This window comes from Mirounga leonina, unplaced genomic scaffold (assembly GCF_011800145.1).
Source record: "Mirounga leonina isolate KUSES-001 unplaced genomic scaffold, KU_Mleo_1.0 Mir_413, whole genome shotgun sequence".
In the NCBI taxonomy this organism is placed as follows: domain Eukaryota; kingdom Metazoa; phylum Chordata; class Mammalia; order Carnivora; family Phocidae; genus Mirounga; species Mirounga leonina.
The window spans coordinates 1,936,854-1,959,472 of record NW_023270734.1 but is presented as its reverse complement, the minus strand read 5'-3'; the positions used below and the strand labels follow the sequence as shown (position 1 = coordinate 1,959,472).

At 48.5% G+C, this 22,619-nt stretch overlaps 1 protein-coding gene across 1 annotated transcript in view; it reads left to right on the top strand.

Moving 5' to 3' along the window:
* The window catches only part of JCAD (junctional cadherin 5 associated), a 40,677-nt gene extending 18,509 nt beyond the window's left edge, over nt 1–22,168 (top strand). Inside the window, exons 3-4 of the mRNA XM_034987203.1 lie at nt 7,892–11,694; nt 17,358–22,168. Of these exons, the coding sequence (XP_034843094.1) occupies nt 7,892–11,694; nt 17,358–17,392 (3,838 nt within the window). The 3' untranslated portion in view covers nt 17,393–22,168. The remainder of the gene's footprint in view (nt 1–7,891; nt 11,695–17,357) is intronic.
* Nucleotides 22,169–22,619: the final 451 nt, after the last annotated feature.

The window sequence follows — 22,619 nt, the reverse complement described above, 5'->3', positions numbered from 1 at the left end:
GTCCATTAAGGAAGCCAGGAGATACCCAAGCGAGAGGCGCACTGGGTGATAAGAAGACGAAACACAGGTCCAAAAAGAGCCCTGAGTGCGTCTTTAGTTCCAGTTTACTTTGTTTCAGAGATGATGATACCTCTGAGTTCTTGATGAGGTTCAAAGAACCTGAGACCAGAATCGAGCTGATGCACTAAAGTGTACTTGCTGTACCTGATGATGGGCACAGTGTCCTCGTCTGTCTACACAGAGAGCGGGCTCGTCCCTTCTAGCCCCTTCTGGGTCTGGTTGACCTTCCTTGGCGGCTGCCTCCCCCACTCTTCACTGCTCGGAGCTTAACCTGTGAGGCACAGAGAGGGCTCGCTGCATGTCCACGTGAGCACGGGGTTGGTGGCCATAGGATCGTGAAAGAGAAGCGAGAAATTAGGGGTGGCTTTTCTTCATTGTTGATGGCGACACCATATAGACTGCGCCGGCGAAGACATTTTCACGGTAGAACTATGTCCTTATTAAAGAGAAAAGGGGAAATTCAGTATTTGCCTCACCTATTGGAGTTATGGGCAAAAAAATGGGTCAGAGCTTGCTCTTCCTGCTTTGTTTTAATAAACTAAATATTGGTCTGTTCTCCATCATCACTATGGAAGCGGGTGTAGCTTCTTCCTTAGAGACCAGCCATCACCGGAGGGGCAGAGTCTTGTTATGACAGTCAGCTATATCATTATTTCCTGTTATTGTGAAGGCCCATTGATTACGACTTCGAAAAGACAATACGGATCTAAAATAATCATCACAAAAGACAAACACTCAGTTCTTCTCTCTTTCCTTTGTGCCCCTCACCTCCTTCCTCGGATGTCACGAGGAAAAGAATTTCAAAATGATCGATGCTGCTGAGAATTTAATTGGGTTAATAATAGTAATACTTGTTTTTTTTTTTTTAAAAAAAAAAAAAAAAAACCAAGGGCTTATTGTATGTTAGACACTTCGCAAAACAGTTTGAATGTATCTTCTCATTAAGCCCTCCCAACGAACTCAGAAAGGAAGGAACTATTCCCATCGCTGAAGAATCAGAGACAAAGCGAAGGGAAGCGATGTTGCAGAAGGCACAGTCTGGAAAGCCAGCGTGTGGGCTGGGTGCTCAGGCTCCCCTCAGGGCATTGCCATACCCTCCCTGTTGGTGCACCGAGAAGCCCAAAGCCACCGATGCTCCCTGTAGCCCGGGGCAGGACCACAGCCCTGACCCTCCTGTGGACCGGAAGCAACCCTCCCTGGGGGTGGACATAGGTTCATTGGGCTCCTTCTGGCCTGACTGCAAGCACCAGTATCTCTTTCCCCTCTGCTCTGTCGTCTTCTTGCTGCTAAGAAATTTATCAGATGGTGACTAGTAACCGGTAGTAAATACAACTAACAATTCTCGTTCAGATTGAATTGTTGCTCAACAGTGATATTGATCCATAATGTTTCCAAAGGAGCCTTATCTTCTCTGACTGATCTTTATGCTACCCTCCATATGTGAGTCTTACTCTTCTCTTGACCTCATATTTTCCTTTCCAAAATTACCTTTTTATTACCCTGGGTCAGTGGGTTATTTACACAGTATAGCGTATTGAATATACCAGGGCACACTGAAAAATAGAATTGCAGGCTTGCAGGCCCGGGGAGCATTAAGAGCAAATTCTGTAGCAGTAGATGGCTGACCCCATCACAGAAACATGTCAGACATCTCACACGGGGACTGGTGAATATGAGTCACTCTAAAGAGATGGCCCAACGCCTCTGCCAATCTAGAAGAAGAGAGCTTCTCCTTCGAGGAGTGGGAGGCTCTTTAAGTGACTGTGCATCTGGGTAAGATGGGCCCATCTGGAGTAGGGAGTGGCTTCTGAAGGAATAGCGTTGGCAGAGTGCCACAACTATCCCCCACATCCTGTAGGATGTGACCAGTAGGGTGGGGAGGCAATCGGCAACACCAGCATCTGCTAGGCTGGCAGGCTTGCCAACTGGAAGAAATCACGGGACCTGGAGTCCACTTTAGTGGAACCTCCCACCCTCCACCCGGACCTCCACTGGGAAGCACTGCTGGCTAGACTTTGGGGGCTGTCCCCGGGAAACCAGGTTCAGGATTTTGTTCATGGAGGAGGGAGGGCATCTCTCCCATGCCCACCAGTATCGACGCAGAGCTAGGCTGTTGTGTGCCTGGATGAGAAGTTAGTACAGCTCCTGAGGACCTGGAGTCTACTGAGAAGGTGATCCCGGAGCGTGTGAAACCATGTTTACAAGTCACGTCAAATGTTGCCATTCTAAGTAGGCTTTTACTTTTTTTAAAAAAAAGAAGAACAGTATTTTTTGTTGTGGTTGAAAATGAGTCATGAGTGTACTCATAGAAATGTCTCTCTTTTTTTTTTTTTCACCATTAGCTTTTATATATTCCGCGAATGGGCTTGCCTCTTTTCCTTTGGACATGTTGTTTTTCACGTGTTCCCCTTTCAGATACTTTCCAAACAGTTTTTATCAGTTGTTTCTTCTCTGTGATAAGGCGTGGGCTGTCAGCAAGCGTAACGTCTGCCTCACCTCTGTCCTGCTTTCCCAGGCGCTCCGTAGAAAGACCCTGCTGTCTCTTTGAACTTGTCCACACAATTTATTTGAGTTCTCACATTCCACTTTGTTTTTCTTATCTTTTTCCCACCCTGTATTAATGTGTTCAGCTTGTTTTTGTAAAACGTCCCATTGTTAACTTGTTTAAGATGTAAATTATTAGCTCTCATTGTTTTCAAAAGAAAAATTTGATCTCCTCTCATTTCCTCAAAGGTGCGAGAAAATGCTCTTGGCCTTGAAGCCATGTGAGGGAACACACAGTTTAGCGGAGAATGGACATCACATGTTGAAGCCAGTAGATATCCATGCTTGATAGCTTGTCTGAGGGAGAAACCGACCAGCACTGTCACCAGGTGGGGTCCACTTGAACCTGTCTGAGTCAGGCATCTTGGGTACAGGACAGATGTTTGTTAAGTAGGTTCTTTAGCATGTTCTATTATATAGATTATTTATTATTTCCCAGATGACGTTGTCTTGTACAAATAGAAGAAAGCTGAATCCAGAATGCTTAGCCATTTTGGTTAGTTAGATAGGGCAGTTTTGACAAAGTTAAAGTGATACAGTGTAACCTTTTTAGGTGGGGTACCTAAACCTAAATAAACTGACTACATTACTAGTGTAGGTAGTTACAGCCTGACTGTTCTTGCCCTATTTATGTCATCCTTTATTTGTCTTCTGATCATGTTCATGGAACGTCCATAGACAAATAGCACCTTGGGATCCCGGCCACCTCTTGGCACTTAAGCACACCACACATTTACTGAGAAACCAGAATATCCATTGAGAAAATGAGCAAAAGCCACACAATGTGGTTTTTCTCATAAAGTCAGGTGCCCCAGGAGAATGTTTATAGGACTGTAAGGAGTAAGAACGGTGCTTATTAAAGCTGTGTGGTATATAAAGCCCACTCACTATCTGCTGAAGAACAGAGGCAAGAAAGGAGATTCTTGACTCTCTCTCAATTGGGTCCATGACAACTGTCACTTCTTACTAAGTTGCAGTGGTTCAGTCTTGCCCTTGGACTGTGTGTAGAGTCTAAGACCCTGCAGTCCATGCATCTTCTGCTGTTTCTCGGGGCATCTGTGATGGACAGGCGGTCAGAGAGGACTTCCTCAGGGAAGGGCCTGTGGCCTCCGGAGCGCACGGTGGTGACTTGCTGGTCCACTCAGGTGGGGGCGGGGCTGTGCAAGGAGGGTGCAGGTGAGGGCTTCCACCCTGCCCGGTCCCTATGGAACCTGCCCCAAGAAGAGTTCTGCTAAGCTTTCAAATCCTAAGTGCTCAGAACAAAGTTTCAGCAATAGCAAGAGCAAATGAAGAAGCTGACCTTCAGCCATGCCCCGTGTTAAGACTACCGCCACTCTGTGTAAGTGGTAAATGCAGTAGCATTTAGACTGCTCAGTGGCAAACGCTTTACCTCAAACTGATTTTAAGTATTTTCTGCTTTGTCAACCGATAACTCAGTTTTGCTTTAAGTGGCTGCTTAAAAAGTTATCTGGAGCGGGGGTGGGAGCAGGACTTGAGGCAAAGAAGGAATTCCAAAATACCACGACTATGGTGGTACTGATGATGGCATGCCTCAGAGAGAGTGCAGGTCCGGTTATGAATTTTGTGGTGTCCCAATACATACTAAACTTTTGTGTACACCACACCATAGTCTTTGAAGTGCGCGATAGTGTTATGTCTAAATAAGCAGAGTACGTACCTTAATTTAAAATATTGCTAGGGGCGCCTGGGTGGCTTAGTCGTTGAGCATCTACCTTCAGCTCAGGTCATGATCCCTGGGTCCTGGGATCGAGCCCCGCATCGGGCTCCCTGCTAGGCGTGAAGCCTGCTTCTCCCTCTCCCACTCCCCCTGCTTGTGTTCCCTCTCTCGCTCTCTCTCTCTCTGTCAAATAAATAAATAGAATCTTAATAAAAAAAAATATTGCTAAATGGGGGCACCTGGCTGGCTCCGTTGGTAGAGTATGGGGCTTTTGATCTCAGGGTCATGAGTTTGAGCCCCACGTGGGGCACAGAGATTAAAAAAATAGAAAATTAAAAAATTAAAATATTGCTAAAAATGCTAACCACCATCTGAGCTTTCAGCAAATCATCCTTTTGCTGGAGGAGGATCTTGCCTCGAGGTTGGTGGCTGCTGAAGGTGGGGGTGGCTGTGGCAATTTCTTAAAATAAGACAACAGTGAAGTTTGCCACACTGGTCGACTCTCCCTCCCATGAACAATTTCTCTGTGAGATGCGATGCTCTTTGATAGCGTGTGACCCACAGTAGAACTTCTTTCACTGTTGGACTGAATCCTCTCAAACCCTGGTGCTGCTTTATCAGTTCAGTATGTGGAATATTCTAAATCCTTTGTTGTCCTTTCAACAATCTTCACGGCTTCTTCGCCAGGAGTAGTTTCCATCTCAAGAAACCACTTTCTTTGCTCATCCGTAAAAAGCAACTCCTCATCTGTTCAGGTGTTCTCACGGGACGGCAGCAGTTCAGTCCCATCTTCAGGCTCCACTTCTAATTCTGGTCCTCTTGCTGTTTCCACCCCATCTGCAGGGACTTCTTCCACGGAAGTCCTGAACGTTCCGTTTGTAAAAACGGTCGGATCTGAGAAGCGCAGTAAAGTGAGGTATGCCTGTAGTGATGATGATGATGATGGTGATCATGGATGTTTACTATTTACTGACCATCCAGGCTCGCAGAATAGCAGCCTCCGTCCGGGTGTTGGGAATGGTCCCCTTTCAGCCAGTTCCTGGCAGCTCTTCACCCTCTCGCCCCACCCCAGGCCTTCACCTGCTGTTGCCCAGAACCAGCGGCCCCACGGGCCTGTTCCCACCATCCTCACTCCACTGTCAGCTGAAAAGTGGGCTGTGCTGTAGAAATCCTTTGAAAACCACAAAGGACACCTGAGCATATGGAAAAAAAAAAGCTACCCTCACTAGTAATCATTGAAATGCAAACTGAAACCAATCAGGAGTTATTTCCACTTATCTAATAAGGAAACAATTTAATTGTAACAACCAGAGATGGGAAAGGATCAGCAAGATTGGCTCTCCTCTGCATCTGGGTGGGGGGAGAGTAAATTGCAACTGTGGGCCTAAGGGCAGATTTGACAATAGACACAACATAACGCCCCCGATCTACTAATTCCTTTTCTAAGGATTTATTCTGTATAATCTGCGACCTGCTTAGTGTTTGCGAACAATAGTGTTTCTCAGAGAGTGTTGGAATGTCCTCTACAGAGGCCTAACGGTGATTAAAGGAATCCTGTCCCTATGATACAATACTAACAACCATCCTTTAAAATTATGCACTTGAGGAATTTTGCATTCCATCGGAAGACATGACACGGAGTGGCTACCCGAATGGGCTTTATTTAGGGTCACACTGTGTTTGAAGCGGTCCCTACTCCTTGCAAGCTGTGTAACTTGGGAGAGATGTCGAACCTCTCTGTGCCTCAGTTTCCTTATCTGCAAAAGGGAGAGAGAGCAGTGGATATTGGGCATCCTTCCCACAGTGCCTGAGACAGCATACGTGCCCAAGTGCATGTTAGTGTTAAGTTCCTTATCTTCTGTGCCTCCCATTTCCCCCTCGGTCCAATGGGAATGACAGCAGTTCCTGTCTCGGGAGCGCAGGTGCGTTAACGGACAGAAGGCCCGTGGCGTGGGCCGAGCACGTAGTAACGGCCACGTACGTAGCAGCTGCTGGCCGCACTACGCATGCAGGAGAATGTCCACATAAACCAGATCCCTGGCGGAGACCACAGCTCTTCGAAAGTCCGCATCCTCACCTACACCAGGCCTAGAGCATATGTATCAAAATAACTGTCACTGGGTGAGAAAGATGACAAGCAGGTTTTGTCTTTTGTACTTTCCTCTGTTTTTCCAGATTTTGGACAACAACTGCATATTGCTTTTATGATTTCAAAACCCAGTAGCGGTTTTGGAGTTGGAACACTGTCTGTTAATGAGAGCAGTTGAGCGTGCCATGATGTCTTTGGGTTGATGGCTTCTCCGCGCTATGGAGAAACTAGCCGCCTAGCCTCCAGTCGCTTGTAGCAGCCCCTGACTTTCTGCGCAGGACAACAGTGCTGTGCGGATTTCTTCTTCAGCTGCGTTAGAACAGTGACTCTGCACCCCGGGTGCGTGCTAGGATCATTTGAGGGGATGGCAAAATATACCGGTGTCGTGCTGCTGGCTAGACTGGGGGGCTCTCAAGGAAATTCTGACATGTGGCCAGGTGACGGGCGGCAAGCTGGGAGCAGGCTGGCACTTGGTACTTCCATTTCCTGCCTGCCCTGGGGGTCCTGGCGCACGACAGAGCCCTTCTTCTCCTGGTGAGTTTCCAGGTCAGCCCGAGCAGTGTTTCCTACATCACCTAAGATGAGACTCCCCTGGAGTGCTCGCTACAACTGTGGGCACCTGGACCCTGACCCAGACCTCCCGAATCTGAACTTTTACCGGAGAGACTTGGTAACGTGTGTATTTAACGAGCCCACTGGGGGCTTCTTGTCATCAGGGAAGTGCGGGAACTCTGTTGAAGCCCTGGTTCTGTCTCAGTCGCACACTGGGAATATCCGGGTACCTGGAGAAACCCCACTGCCGGCTCTGACGTGACGGAGCAGGGATATGTCTGGGCCTCGGGACTTGGGAAGCCCCTCTGGATTCTAACATGAAGTCCTGGTTCACAGTGACTGGCCGTGATGGTTCTCAGAGTGGGGTGCCTGGGACCCCATCGCTTGGCAACATGTTAGAAATACACTTTTGTGGGGTCCCACCTGAAACTGCTGAATCAGAACCTGGGGATGGGACCCGGCCGTCTGTGCTTGAGCAACCCTTTCTCATGCTTCCTGCCCACGCTGAAGTTAAGAACCATGGCCCTGGGGTGGAGTTCTGAGAAGCAGGTTCCCAGACGAACTCCCGGGAGAGCTCAGTTGTCAGGACTCAGCAGGGAGTGGACTCCTAGTGGCCCATGACCACACTTTGAGAAATGCTGCTCTCGAGTTGACCCTTGTTCCCTCGGGCACTTTGAAGTTCTAAGAGCCTTGACATCTGTCAAGTACCACCAACATCCTCATGTTCTTGTGGGCAGCTTCTTGCTGCCACCCCTAGGCCCTTGGTGACAAAACTCGTGGCTGCCTTCCAACCATAATTAGTGGGACATGTTCTCTTTAAAGTCTGTAAGTACTCTGGTTAGGAAGATACTTTGCAGAAGTACTGACCCGAGTTTGACTCGGAACGCCAGTCACAGAAGCAGAGAAGGACGTGTTTCTTCTATGTGGTTCTTGCCCCGGTATAACCTCTGTGCCTCTTTGTTTTGTAGATTTTATCATCAGCCTGTGCTAAGGTGGTCCTCTCAACCGCAGACTGCTCACGACCACGCCTACTGGAGAAGAAGACGGCAGGAGGTCAGTGGCCTGCTGGGGCCAAGGGACCGAGAAGATCTGGAGGTCAGAGGCATGGCCCAAGCACAAGGTCTGCCCATCCACGCAAGGGAGGGTCCATGGGAAGTTGGAGGAAGGACAGAGAATGTGATGAAGAAGGCAGTTTGGGAAGAAGAGCTGAGAATGGCGGGACCTGCCAAGTGGCAGAATATAAGCCTCGAGAGCTGGAACCAGCCAAGGAAATTAGGGAGGCAGATGTCCGATGGTGATGGGGAGAAATTATTTCAAGATCTGTACCCATTCATGCAAGGAGAGCAGGCGTTGAATTCCCAAAGCAAAGGGAAATCCCAGTCCCTGCCCAGGGTTCTTTCCTCCGAGAGCCTGAGTTGCATGGACATCCCCATTCCATTAAATGATGGACATTTTCCAGGTGTTCCTAAAATCCCATTTTATCCCCCAAATTGTGCACCAAATTTGGAATCCACAAGGAACCCTGAGAAGAGCGGCTCCTCGGTCCCTTTACCCCGGCCCAAGTTTGGGCGACCCCTCAAGCCCCCGTCCTACGACTCTCACCAGCACTCCAGGGTGGGAGTGGAGAACAGCGACTCTCCAGTCAGCCAGCAGGTAGACCTGTGTGTCTCCTACTTGAGCAGAACTCACGAGCCCAGGCTGGAGCTGTGTGCATCTGACTCCGGTTTAGAGCCTCCGGTGTACGTGCCTCCGCCATCGTACCGGTCACCGCCCCAGCACATCTCCAACCCCTACGTGGAGGATGCAGCGCCCAGGCCCGAGTGCGGCGGTCCCCGTCAGCAGCAGCATCCAGTGGAGCTGCCGGGCCCGGGTTGTCCGCTTCCTCCCGGCCCCCCGGGACCCGAGAATGAGTATGGTGTGAGCCCATACTCTCCTCGCGGGGTCCCCCTGCAGCCCCGGCCTACCACCGCTTATGACGGCTCTGTTCTGTATATTCCCTTTGACGACCCACGCATCCGACATTTTAAACTGGCCCACCTGCAGGGCTTCTGTCAGGAAGCAGCGGCTGATGGGCAGCCCTACAACCCCAGCCCCCGCGCCACCCCGGCACCTGAGCATGGACACAGTCAACACGATGGCACCGTCTCGAGCCCGCAGAGTGCAGTGACCCCGCCAGGCAGTGTGAGTGGCTCCTCCACCGCTGATCCCAGTCCCCGGTGGCTGTGGGGCCCGCGCCCCAGGGATGCAGAGAGCAGCGGCTTCCCTGAGCAACGAGACCATGGGGCCATGAGAGGACAGTGGCCTGCCACGGGGGGCGGCCAGCAGGGACACACAGAAGGCCCAGCCTCCTCCCCAAGCCCGCAGGGCGAGAGTACCTGGGAAACTCGAACCAAGCTCAAGAAATTTGAAACTGGGATTCTGACCAAGAAAAGTTCAAAGAAAAAAATGAACGAGACGATATTTTGTTTGGTTTCCATCCCAGTTAAATCCGAATCACATCTGCCAGATATAGATAGGAACAACAATGACTTAAAACAGAGCACTGGTAAAAAGAATGGGCTTGATAAGAGCCCGGCTTTGCAAGAACAAAGTCTGCTGAGCACGTCTTCCACCGACCTGGAGCTGCAAGCTCTCACAGGAAGCATGGTTGGGAGAACAGAATTCCAGAAACAAGATCTGGGGGAACCAGAAGAAGGCAAACAAACAAATGACCTCAGATTCATTCACCCTACAAAACACAGAGAGCTCAAGTATTCTGGCTCGTGGCCAGGACACCAGTACAGAGATCAGCAAACACAAACTACTTTCACCGAGGACTCCAAAAGCCCACGGCCCCTCGCTGCTGAGAAGCTGGGAGGGTCCCCAAAAGCCGTACTGACTCCCAGACTTTCAGACCCCCTGGCCTCTGAAGCTCACACGCCCACGGCGTTAGCTTCCAGTGACCAGAACCAGAGGCCAAAGGCGCCTCCCCTCGAAGGTCAAATGTCCCTCAGCCCCTCCAGCAACAGCGCTTTCTCAAGGACTACGTCCTGCATACACCAGGCACCCGCTCCGAAAGCAGGGCCCGGTCGGGCCGGCGCGGATGGCCGTGGCCGCGGGGCCAGCCCTGTGTCCCGGGGTGAGGTTGTGAAGGGGGAGACCACCGGCCCCTGCAACAGTAAGCAGCTGTTCGGGCAGTTTCTCCTGAAGCCCGTTAGCCGGCGCCCCTGGGACTTGATCAGCCAGCTAGAAAGTTTTAACAAGGAGCTTCAGGAGGAGGAGGAAAGCGGTCAGAGTGGCAGCGACAGTCACAGTGAGGACAGTGACACAGAGTGGCCATGCGAAGGCAAGAACTGGGGCTTCGGTGAAGCCAGCCGGGCCTGGAGAGCTGAGGAACCCCGAAGGAGGCCGGTGCTGGAGGAGCCCGGGGCCCGGCCGGGAAGAGTGAAGAGCAAGTCTGAGAGCTGGAGCGAGGAGCAGAAGCCCGGGGGGCCCCGTGTCCTGCCTCAGTCCCCGGGCCCCACGACGGTGGGGCCAGGTGGTGGCAGGGGTGCAGCCTCGCTGTGGGCACACGGAAGCCCGGTCGCAGAGGAGGGGCACCAGGAGGCGGAGCACAGAATGAACAAGCTAGCCGTCAGCCCAGGTCCGCTGCACAGAGTGACGTCTTCTAGGTCAAGTGACACAAAACCAGCGCCCTCGTCCAATCCAGCTGAACCGAGGCAGCCCCAGGGAAGTCAGGAGCTGCCCAGTGTTTCCATTTCTGGGGAGCTGAGCACAGCACCCCCTCGGCAGGCTGGGGCTGGAGGGGAGAGGAGCCCGCTGCTCCCACTCTCTCTTGCCAGCAAACCCCGAGGACTCTCCGCACCGGACTTGAGGTCTGTGGGGCTCCTGCCCGCACAGAAACCGAGTACCGATAAGTTAGATGGGTCTTTAGGAAAAGCGAGTGCAATAGAGATCCCCCCGAATGAGTCCCTTCAAGCGAGGGCTGCGAGGATCCTGGGCATTGAGGTGGCCGTGGAGTCCCTGCTGCCGGGCGCCAGGAGAACGGGACAGAACCAGCATCCCGGGCCTGATGAAAGTGCCCGCGGGCCGGAGGCCCCCAGGGAGGAGTCTGTGTCCAGCTCAGCCCAGCCGGATGACCCCCCGGTGTCCATGGATGCCTTTTATGGCAGGAGAAAGTGCGGCTGGACCGAAAGCCCTCTCTTTGTCGGGGAGAGGGAGAGTGTCCGTCGGGCTCCCCAGGCTGCTGAGCACTCAAGTGTGGACAGGACTGTCCCCAGCAAGGCCCCAAGCCCCGAGCCTCAGCCCAGTCCCGAGCCTCAGCCCAGCCCCCAGGAGTCCCAGGCCTTCAATCACAAGGACCTGGGGACAAAACCACCCTTCAGGTCCACTCTGTTCCATTTTATAGAGAGGACCCCAAGTGTGTCAGGCTCAGAAAAGAGGCTCAGAAGCACTTCCAAAGTGATCGAAAGTTTACAAGAGAAACTGGCCTCCCCCCCGAGGAGAGCAGACCCTGACCGCTTGATGAGGATGAAAGAGGTGAGTTCTGTGTCTCGGATGAGGCTCCTGAGCTCCCGGAGCACTGACTCCATGGAGGAGGCTGAGGAACTGAAGGCTGAGAGGGGCCCCGGGGTGCCACCTGGAGGCCCAGTGTCTCTGAATGCTGGGGAGCTGTCGCAGAAGGCCGGGCACCCCCCCTCTGTCTCCAGGGGTACCCCCTCGCTGGAAGAAGACGGGCATCCGTCGGCACAGAGGGACAAGAAGAACGTCCAGCAGGATTTCTGGTGCCCAGGTGAGGAGTCGGGCGAGCAGGCGGGCGTTCTCAGAGTAGAGAAAACACCAGGTTGGTGGATGATGAAAATCCTGCATTGGTGAAGTTGAGATTATGAATTATTGTTCCAAAAGATTCTTCCTTTTACAAAGAATTATCCAGAGGCTTTGCTTAAAAATCAAGATCCTGTGGTGTATTGTGAAGGATTATATCTTTATGGAAATTACCTATGCAAACAATTATATACAGTTACCTATATAAACAAGTGTTGGGTCCCTTACCGTGAAGAGGTAAATCAGTAAAGTATTCCAGCTTTGGCGCAACACCTCGATGAGCCTTGCGGGAGGCCATAACGTGGGTAGTCTGCTCTCTCTCCCAAAACAAGCGTTCATCCAGACCACCCGCACGCTCTTTATTAACTCTGATAAGAAAAACGTACCCAGATAATGATATGAACTGCCCAGCCCATGATGTTGTGTCTCACACTGCACCTTCCAAAATCCTTTGTCCCCCATTTTATCTGTTTTTGCTACCACACCTTTTATGAAACTTGAAAAAGGTTTAGGAGATAAAAGGAACAGTTTGTACTTTCTCAACACCCTACCCCTTTATAAAAGGTTCACCCATCAGCTCTGTCCCAGAAGGCCCCCTGAGGCCTGAGTGCTAAAGCCCAGGACAGAGGGTTTTGGCAGCAGGGCCGCGCAGGCCTGCGGGCCTCTCCCTTCGGTCACCCTAACGCCTTCAGAGCTGCTCCAGGTCAAACCACGAGGCGGGTTCCTGGTGGCAGCAACAGGGATTTCTCACCTCTCAGCTCTGTCACAAACAGGCAACTCTGTTTCCAGCATTTTCTTCAGGGGCTGGGGAATTAGCAATGATACATTCTAGAACTAATGAGAAAGAAGAGTGGAGGGACATGTCAAAAGGCCTGATCGTAAACCGCAGACAGGCAGGGACCTTGAATCGTTCATTCGGACCTTTTTACAGTAAGGGGAAACTGCGCCCTCGTGTGTGTGACCTCGCTGACCAGGGGCCCCGGGCCCCCCTCCTGAGCCACGCCCTCTGGTCTTACTGTAGGGCGGTGCCCTTACCCCCACCTTCTCTGTTTCCTACTTGGAAATCCAAGGATTTAAAAGTCAATGGCCAAGATTCCTTATTTCAGCTAGAAAAGTCCAGAATTCTTGTTCCACAAAACATCCCCATGGCAGTTTTTACATTTTCCCACAAATGCACTATGATTCTTGGGAGTGTTAGCCAAGTGTTGCTCAGTTGCTTATACAAAATACATGATTGAAATAACCCATTGGTCAGGGCCCTCTTGGATCATCTGACTTGACAAATTTGGTCTTTGCCAAGAAAGAGAACACTAAGATGTGCAACTCTTGCCATAATGGTGGAAAAAAGTGTTACATGGCCCATTTTTTGAGCTATTGGGACTTATTAGGCCTCAGCCTAATTCCTCTCCTGGTCCCTCCCTCTCCCCACCCAAAATATGCCCACTTGCTTTTAAGTGTGAGCTAAAATGAGTTTCTTCCTCTGTCCTGTCTCATCCCAAGAACTGTAAGGATTTTAAAATGAGACAAATCCTGTTATATTAAACGCCAGTTTGTCAAGATTTCTGTGTCTCAGTCCACGGCCCACATATTTTGGGAGGATTTTATAACACAAAACTTCTAGTTCAGTAAAGCACTCCCTCACTTTTTAGCTTGATCATTTGGCATGTGGACGGGGTTGGACAGGTATCTGAAAACATGTAGATAATGCCAATTTTAATGTTAGCCAGCCATTAGAAATGGCTCTTCATAACCTTTTTTTTTTTTAAACTATAGTTACTGACAATCAGTAGAATTTTTTTTCCCTCTCCATCTGATGCATTTATTAGTACATAATAAAATAATAAAATGACCCCAAATCTAAAGGCAGAGAGCTCCTCGTGATGCCACACGGCTCCCTCTGACACTCTTAAATAATTGCATAGCAGGACGCCATCAGGGACGATTTCGTACACGCGCCAGGGCTCAGGTGAACCTCCATCGGCCCCTCATGTGACAGTCACCAGGCCTGTCCCAAATCATTCTGAGAGGAATGCAGATCATAGGATGGAGATGGTCAGGCTTTGAGATATGTTAGCTTTTCCCCTCGTTGTTGCTTCACAAGTTGGAATAAAGCCTTGTTGCTTTTTTTGCTGATAAACTCTTGGATTTTGTTTTCCTCTTGATGTATTTTATCATGTTACACACACGAATCATCATCTCCATCCCCACCCCACCTCTGTTCCCGTCATCCCGGTGGGCAGGAGCCACTTCACCGCTCCCAAATTCACAGCCCACTTAGATCCAGATTTTGTTCTGGAATTTTAAAATAAGTTTATATCACGGATATCTGTGACGTCCCCCTGCCCAGCATACACACGCACACACGCCCTTCTAGAACTTAATGATCTGTGTGGTGGTGTAGTACCCATTGTATCATAAATACCTTTATTGCAACTTAAAGGTGGTCCTTTCAGCTGACATCTTTTTAGTGGTGCCGGCTAAGAAGGCAGCACCTCAAAACTAACTCAGGTGACAAAATCCCATCTGTGCTGGATGGATCGTGTTCCAGTTTGGAAGCATAATCCAGGCACTGGTAGTGTTCGGAGCCTGCTGGTTCCGTAGCTTCCATGGCAGACTCTGTCCATGTGGGCGCAGGAAGAGAACACGGAGAGACTGCTTCAGGCCGGGGCTGCATCCTGGGAGGGTGTGAGGTGCCAAGCAATGGCACTCGGGGGAAGGCTGGATATCAGCACAGCTTCGAGGTCAGTAGCTCTCAAGCATGTTAATGCACAAAATACCCACAAGGGTAGGCCTGAGTGAGTGGTCTCCAGCTGAAATACTGCCCACCGGAGCCAGGATTCTCATGACTCAGAGTAACCTCTCTGTCCTCCAGACCTGCATCAGCCGGGATGATAGCTCCTGGTTTCATGTGGTTCCTTGAGCATCTGAAATGGGGCCCATCCAAACTGAGAGGTGCTGCAAGTGTAAAATACACACCAGGGTTCAAAGACTTAGTCTAACTTTTTTTTTAAGTTTCTCTATTTTTATATTGATTGCCTTTCGAAATGAAATTGGATATATTTGGTGAAATAAGATATATTATTAAAATTAACTTCACCTGTTCCCTTTTATTTGCTTTTAACACAGCTTCTAGAAAAATTTAAAATAACGTTATGTGGCTCACATTGTATTTTTATTGGACCTACACCGTCCACGACCCACAGAAGGAGCCTATTGTCCTCCAGAGTTCTTTCCCCGGCTCCCTGGCTCTGGGCCGTTAGCTTCAGCAGTGAGGCTCTGGGGTGCAGGCCTGTTCTGTGGGGGTGTCTCCCTCTGCCCGGCCCAAGGTGAGCTGCTCAGTGCCCACTGTATGTACCTTGAGGCTCAATAGATGCTCAAGCTCTTCCTGGCCTCTCAGCAGCTGAAAATGTGCCCCTCCTGCCGCGTCATCCATTAGTGACCGCCCACCCCATTTCCAGTGGAGAAAAAGATGTTTTTGCTCAGAGGAGGGCCCCCTCGGATTCCGCACCCAGGAGGCTGACTGAGCACAGAAATGCTGCTCTCGGCGGTCGGTATCCTGTGTCATCACACTGGGTGTGGCCAAGTGTAAAAGATCAGAAGGCAGCAGACCCGCCTGAGCCCCCCTTGCTTTTAGCCACGTGGGCACTGGTGCAGCAAATCATGTTGGAGGTGGAGCAGGCTGCTTTTCCTACATGCAGGCACTGTGTCCTATCTGGTTTCTAACGTCTGACTCTGCGCCCTAAGCACGGTCGTCGTCGTCACGGTTGTAGTATGGATCGTAACCGGACTGGGGCTGAGTTGAGACGGTGGGGGGAGGCGTGGGAGAACATTCAGCTGCTAGAGAAATTGGGATCTATACGGTCTTCGTCATGTACAGTGGTCCAGACAGATTTGAGCAGAGATTGTTTTGCAATAGTGTTTATAACTGTCAAATTCTGCCAATCCTTCCAAATTTCGTAAGTGTTTTTTCTTAAACAGGACACCTTTGTGCTGCTGTGGCAGGAAATTCTGACTAGAGGAGGCACACAAGTGAGCTCGAGGTTGACTGGGTCCCAGAGATCTGAGTCTCCAGGGGGTCAGATTCAGCATCACCCAGCTGTAGCCCTCATGGCAGCCCCGGACCATTGTCCTTGTGTATGGTGTCCCATTTGGAAACCCCACCGCTCACTTGGGCCCAGGTTGGGATTTTCCAGTGTGGGCTGTGGAATGGGTCAGCGCGATGGCCCAGGCCCATACACCCGGGTGTGTGGGAAGGCCTAGAAGAGGGTGCTACCAATCATGTGTCCATCCTGGGGCCTGTCTGCTGGCTGGTGGCAGTCAGGGACAGCAGGCCTCTCGTTGCCAGCCAAGTGGTCAGGATTTCAGGGTCCTCAGGCCTTTCAGGGACAGCATTTGATCACAGAGATGCTTTTTTTTTTTTTTTTTTTAAAGATTTTACTTATTTATTTGAGAGAGAGAGTGAGAGAGAAAGAACATGAGTGGGGAGGGGGGGAGAGGAGATCAGGGAGCCCAATGTGGGGCTCGATCCTGGGACTCCAGAATCATGACCTGAGCCGAAGGCAGATGCTTAACCAACTGAGCCACCCGGGTGCCCCACAAAGATGCATTTTTTTTTCCATTTATATGAAAATTTTTTTTAAAGATTTTTATTTTATTTATTGAGAGAGAGAATGATAGAGAAAGAGCATGAGAGGGAGGAGGGTCAGAGGGAGAGGCAGACCCCCTGCTGAGCAGGGAGCCTGATGCGGGACTCGATCCCAGGAGTCTGGGATCATGACCTGAGCCGAAGGCAGTTGCTTAACCAACTGAGCCACCCAGGTGCCCCAGGATGCATTTTTTTTTAAAGCAAGATTTCATTAGAGTTGTAATTTACAAAAAAAGAGAGAGGAAGAAAAGAGAAAGAGAGAAAGAAAAGAAAGAAAAGAGAAAGAGAAAGAAAAGAGAAAGAGAAAGAAAGGAAGAAAGAAAGAAAGAAAGAAAGAAAAGAAACAAGAAAGAAAGAAAGGAAAGAAAGAAAGAAAAGAAAAGAAAAGATCCTTAGTATCAGCCAGACATAGCACTGCTGGTTTACCAGTGTTGCATTTAGTGTTACCGATGCCCTCCTCTTCCACTGTGGACCACAGGAAAGAACTATCAGAAATTAAGCAACTCACGGGGCGCCTGGTGGCTCAGATGGTTGAGCATCTGCCTTCAGCCTGGGTTGTGATCTCCAGGTCCTGGGATCGAGCCTTACGTCGAGCCCAACATCGGGCTCCCGGCTTATTGGGGAGTCTGCTTCTCCCTCTCCCTCTGCCTCTCCCCCTGCTCATGCTCTTTCTCTCTCTGTATCTCTCTGTCTCAAATGAATAAATAAAATCTTTAAAAAAAATTAAGCAACTCACATGTTTCCATCTGTGATTAGGTAATGATCATACATGTCCTTTTAAAACACTCTTTTGATGATAGTTTCTTACTCGGTGAAATCAATATTGTTTAAATGTCTAAGCATTCACTTTACACTTGTGGATTTTTTGTTCCCTTAACATACTTATTTATGGTCCGAGGATTAAACAGAAAACACACAAATTGAATATACCACTAATTTTTTTGTGTTGCCTTTTTTTTTTTTTTTTTTTTTTTGCTTTTTCACAGATTCCTATGACCCTAGCAGAGTGGAGAGGGTGTGAGGAGATGCCAGTGAAGCCCGAGATCGCTAGAGTTTACTCACCGGGTGTCGCCTTGTCTGGCCTGCCCTCCCGGCTCGCCCGCGTGTAGGCTGGAACCTGCTGGCTTGTAGATCCCGTCGCAGCCTCTCCAACTGCCACCAAGAAACTCCTCGTCCCTACAGAATCACTTTGTGGAAATAAAGCAGTAGTCCATTGAAACCATCTGTTTTCATAATATGAAGAGTTAATACCTCTATTTAGAAAGGAGTCACATAAACTTTCCGTAATGATGGATTTAGCCAAGCTGGTAAATAGTTTGGTGTTAATCTGGTTCTATGTGAAAATTCGAACGTGAATGATTTTGAAAGGACTGTGAATGTCATAAATTCCCCTGTGCATCTCCACGGCCTGTGGTCCATGCTCACGATAAGGAGTTTGGGACTTGGGCCAACTGCCCGGCGTTCCAGCACTTTGAGTTTAGGGGAAATGGGATGAATATATACGACCCATTTCTAATCAATTTGGCCTTCTGCTGCTGCAAGTAACTCTATTTATAAGTAACTTGCCATCAGAGAATAAAAGCAATATCTTTTTAAGTTCCTAAAAGATTAAAACTTGTACCATAATGTACTCAGAGTATTATTTATCTGGCGATGAAATACTTTTGATCATTCGCAAACACGCCATCATCTGCTTTGCCCTCAGTATTATCTATTTTTATGTTCTGTATGGTTGTTTAGAAATTCTTTATATGAAAAATAATTGCTGGTTTAAAATAGACCATTTTAACAAAGTAACTATATTTCTTTTTACAAAAAATGCTATTTTTCTATGATGTAAACAATTGTGAGGTGGCAGATTTTTAAGGAAGTATTATTTTATTTAAGAGTCTGTATCCCTTTGTGTGAGAGGAACCCAGAAAGGGTTCATGTTTGTTTTAAAGCACACATCCCTTACCCCTTCACAACTCAGCTCCTTTTCTTTTATCTTAGAAAGAAATGTCCCTATAGACATTTTACAGGGTTAATAAAATGAACTTTTCACAAAGATGCTTTTGCAAATGTAGCTGTAAGGTGGTATTTGAAAATAACCTGCTCAAAACCAGCCAACATCCTTACAACTATTTTTGCTGCCATATCCACTAGAATTACCAAAAAACATAGCTTCATCTCGATCTGTCTGTGGAGATCTCCCCTGAGACCAGACTTTCCTCCCCCTGCCCCTTTACAAAATACTGTATTTTTATCTAGAATGATCCTTAATTATTAGTCTCTGCATATTTTTTAAAAGTGCCAGAGACATTATATATATGCCAATACAAAACTACTCCAAGGCCTATGTATTCAACTGTGTTTACTATTGCAGTAGCCTGCACAAATTTTATGCATTTTTATGCGTTTGCCCCTTCTTTCCAAGTAAGGTATCTTGTTAGCTAACACTTCCTGAATGGTTTCTTGTCTCTTTCCTTCCTCTTTCCCTCCCTTTTCTTTCCTTCCTTCCCTCTGTTTCTCCCTCTCTGTTTCTCTCTCTCTTTTTCTTTGAGAAACCACCTTATCTATTTTTAGACGTTTCAAATTCCTAAAATATGAACTGTTGGGTGGTCTGCAATTTGGCCTGCAAACAACTCTGACTGGCCCATTTTTATCTGTACCATATGACTTTATTTCCTAAGAACTTCATGTCTTTGGACTGTAATAAACAACACAGAATCTAAGTAATTCTGAACAATCGTTTCAAATACACTTATCTGCACTCTTGGTTCTTACTCTTACTTCTTTCCAGATTTTGACTCTTGTGAAAGGCTGTAGTAGGCTCTTGCTTTCCCAGCAAATGAGATGGGCCAAGTCTCAGCATTTGGAATGGTTAGAAACTTTTTCCCAGGAAACATTTAATGGGGAAGAGGTCAGTTAGCCTGTTATAGTTGGTGAATCACTCAAGTCGTCTACTAGAACCAAACGAGGGTGGCTACCTGGAGGTCTTTGTGGGGTCTGCTTCTCTCCTTCAATTGCAAAAGGAAGAAGGTGTGCGTATATAGACGTACATACATAGACACATACATATACACATATCTATGATCTCTGTTCTGACTTCCTCTTCAATATGTTGATCCCATCTAAAAACTTCTTTTAATCAAAATAACTAAATTTTAGCTTATTCCTCAAGAGAAAGAAAAGGATCCTGAAGAGAAAAAAATAGGGTAACCTACGTATATCACAAAGCAAAATAGGATACTCTTTCAGTTTCTATTCTAAGTTGTACCATCTTTCTGAAACCATTCTGAATTTAGTTGAAATTATCAATATTTATACTTTGAACCTTAGTATCTGGATTCCAGCCTGTATATAAATCTTTTGTTGTGTGTTGGGGGGATAACTTTGACAATTTGACTTTTAAGCTTGCACATTCTGAGGTAAATAATACATTCTCTAATCCAAAATAGCTTCCCAGAAGTTTTGAACTTAATGCTAATTATTCTTTTACTATTACCACTTCTCATGCATATATAACTATCCATTATTATTTGTGGCCGGAAAAAAAAAAGTTCTCCTATTTTGTGTTTGTCATTGTTTTTCTCGTATGTATGCTAACTGTTGGTGTTTCATAATTTGGGGCTTATAAAATTAAAAGTTCTACCTTTGGCCATTTGGACTCAACATCACATGAGGAATTGCACATGAAATGTATTTGTACTTTTTGATTTACAAAAGAAGGGAAAACATGTTGGTAATAGAGCTGTAATTGCCTTGCTTTGAAGAAAATTTCAAAATTACCGAAAACCAAGTACCTTCATTATATCGTTTTCAACCTTATGTTTCTGCAGGCTGCAGAAAACTGCCTGCCCAAGGCACACCGCTCCTGCGCGCGTTTGCAGAATGCTTTTCTTCTTTAAAAGTCCCTGAAAACGTATCTGCTGAGATGCTGGTTTCCTTACTAGAATCGTAGGTGAAGGTTTCGATCCATGTGCAATTTCTAAGTTGAACTTTTTCTCTTCTGTTTGACTGTTGGTTGAAGTGTTGTGGTTAATGCAAGTTCAAATGTGTGAACTCAGATGACTCTGGAACTAGCCCCTGACCGCGTTTTGCAGCAGCAGGATGACCGACTCTGGTGGTGGCTTGGCTTCGGGCTTCTGAGGAGGAAGGGCGCAGCCGCCCCACTGTTGACTCCTTCCCAGCTCGGAGCAGAAAGGACTGATGGAAAATATGATGAAGCCACCATTTCATCTGTGACCCCCCCCTCCCCCCCCGCCAAAGACTGTGTTTGTGCGTCTTGGCTGTTTTGCTCTGTTTTGTTTTGTTTAAAATGATGAAGTAGGACACAATTAAGTGTCAGGTTAGCAGCTCTTGGAAAGTGACCAGTACAGCCGGGTTCCCACTCCCTAAAGAGCCGGGCTCAGAGAAACCCTCCCGGTTTCCTGAGCTCTTGTGAGCAGTTACTGGCATGTCCGGGCCTTGTTCAGCCAGATCTGTCTGTGCTCTCGGGGTGGGATGAGTCTCCGGCTGCAGCGCTCCCAGGCCTGGGGGATTTTCGCATTTGCTTTTTCTTTTGTTTGTAACTGCAGATTCTGTACATCTGTTTGTGGGAGGAGAGTTGCTACTCAGGACAGGATTTAAGAGACAGATTCCAAGTGACCTTTAAGAGTCTGCATGGTGGGAGGTCCTGTTCCAGGAGAGTGGGTTGGTCCACCCTGGGACCCACCAAGCGAAGAAGGAGGGGGATGGTAAAATAAGGTTAAAGAGAGAATAGGTCCCCAGCCTTCACATTTTACTTAAAAAAAAAAAAAAAAAAAGTGGTTAAGACTACAGTCCAGATTGAGGCCTCTTCAAAAGGTCAATATGGTCTAGCCAGCTGCCCATCGAAACAGTCCTTGGGTTCATCAGCAGTGTGGAGAGGCGGGCAGAGTGCCTGCAGATTCCTGGCTTTGACTTTTGAGAGCCCCTGTCACAGTTGTGTTTATTACAGAAGACAGGGAGGTCCTTGTTCTGTGGCCTCTGTGCAGTGACTGAAACTTGAACCCAAAGGCAAGTCCAGACTATCCAGCCGTTGGTCCCATTGCCTTGATCGGGGGGCGGCGGGGTGAGGAGGAAGCGCCTCCCATAAGGTGATCCATCCCCTTCTCCGTACAGAAGCTGGGTCTGCTGCGGCTTGTAGCCAAGCCAGAGGAGCGAGACTTCTCTCCTTCACCCCCCTCCCCCACCCCGTGGCAGGGCTGACGTGTGTGACACTCACCGTCATGGAGCAAGAGCGAGACAAAAGCAAGTTCAATTTGAGGAGCATATGGCAGAAATTAGAAATGAAAACCATATGTCCCAGCCAGGGAGAAAAGCAGTAACCTACAGATTATAAAAATCAATGAATTACTCTCCACTTGGGTCAGCTGAAATGTGAGCCCTCACGCCCAGGCCTGTCAGGAAAGCTAAGCAGAAGCATCTCGAAGAACAAAAAAAAAAAAAAAAGAACTTCCCAAATGTGAATACAAGGCCCCGTAACCCCACAGAAACTCTGTATCTGCTTATCGTTTCTTTGGGCACCATGAAGATGGAAGGAGGCAGGTAGAGAGGGTCCCAGGAAAAGACCCAACGGGTAGCGGGCAGTCTCCAGCCGCGGCTCATCAGCCCCAGATCAGGCCGCACCAGAGGTCTTACGGTGACGAGAGGTGGAGGTGGGTGAAGAGGAGTAAAGCCCAGATGAATGTGTTCAGGGAGCTCTTGTATCTCCGCACAATGTAAAGACTTGCTAGTTCCGGATGGTTGGCCTGCTCAGTAGCACACGTATTCCAAATAAACATTTTGCATGAAAGTACCTCTGTCCGTTGTCCTTGGCTGTGGGTGCACGAGCTGCCCCATGGGCCTTCAGGGCTGGTCCCTGCACCGGCTGCAGCTCAGATGGTGTCCTAACACAGGGATGGGCGGTCCAAGGACTTCCAGCACCTCTTGGTCTCCACTGAGTATTTCCTGGGTGACCGAGCTCCCCTTACATCTCCTGCAAATTCTCACTACAGGGTGGAAAGAGGCCTACGGTCAATTTGGGGATTAGGTTTGACTTTGGGCTCCTTTCTTAGCCAAGTGACCTTGCCCATGTCCCTTCCCTGGCTTCTGTTTTCCCCATCCGCCTCTCCTACTCCTCAAATATAAGAACCAAACATCTAGAAAAGCCCACATTGTGGGTGTTCAATGAATGGAAAACGGAGGTAGACCTGTACCTTATGGGGTACAGGGAAAATGCTTGTTGGCGAGCTTGTAGGTTTGCA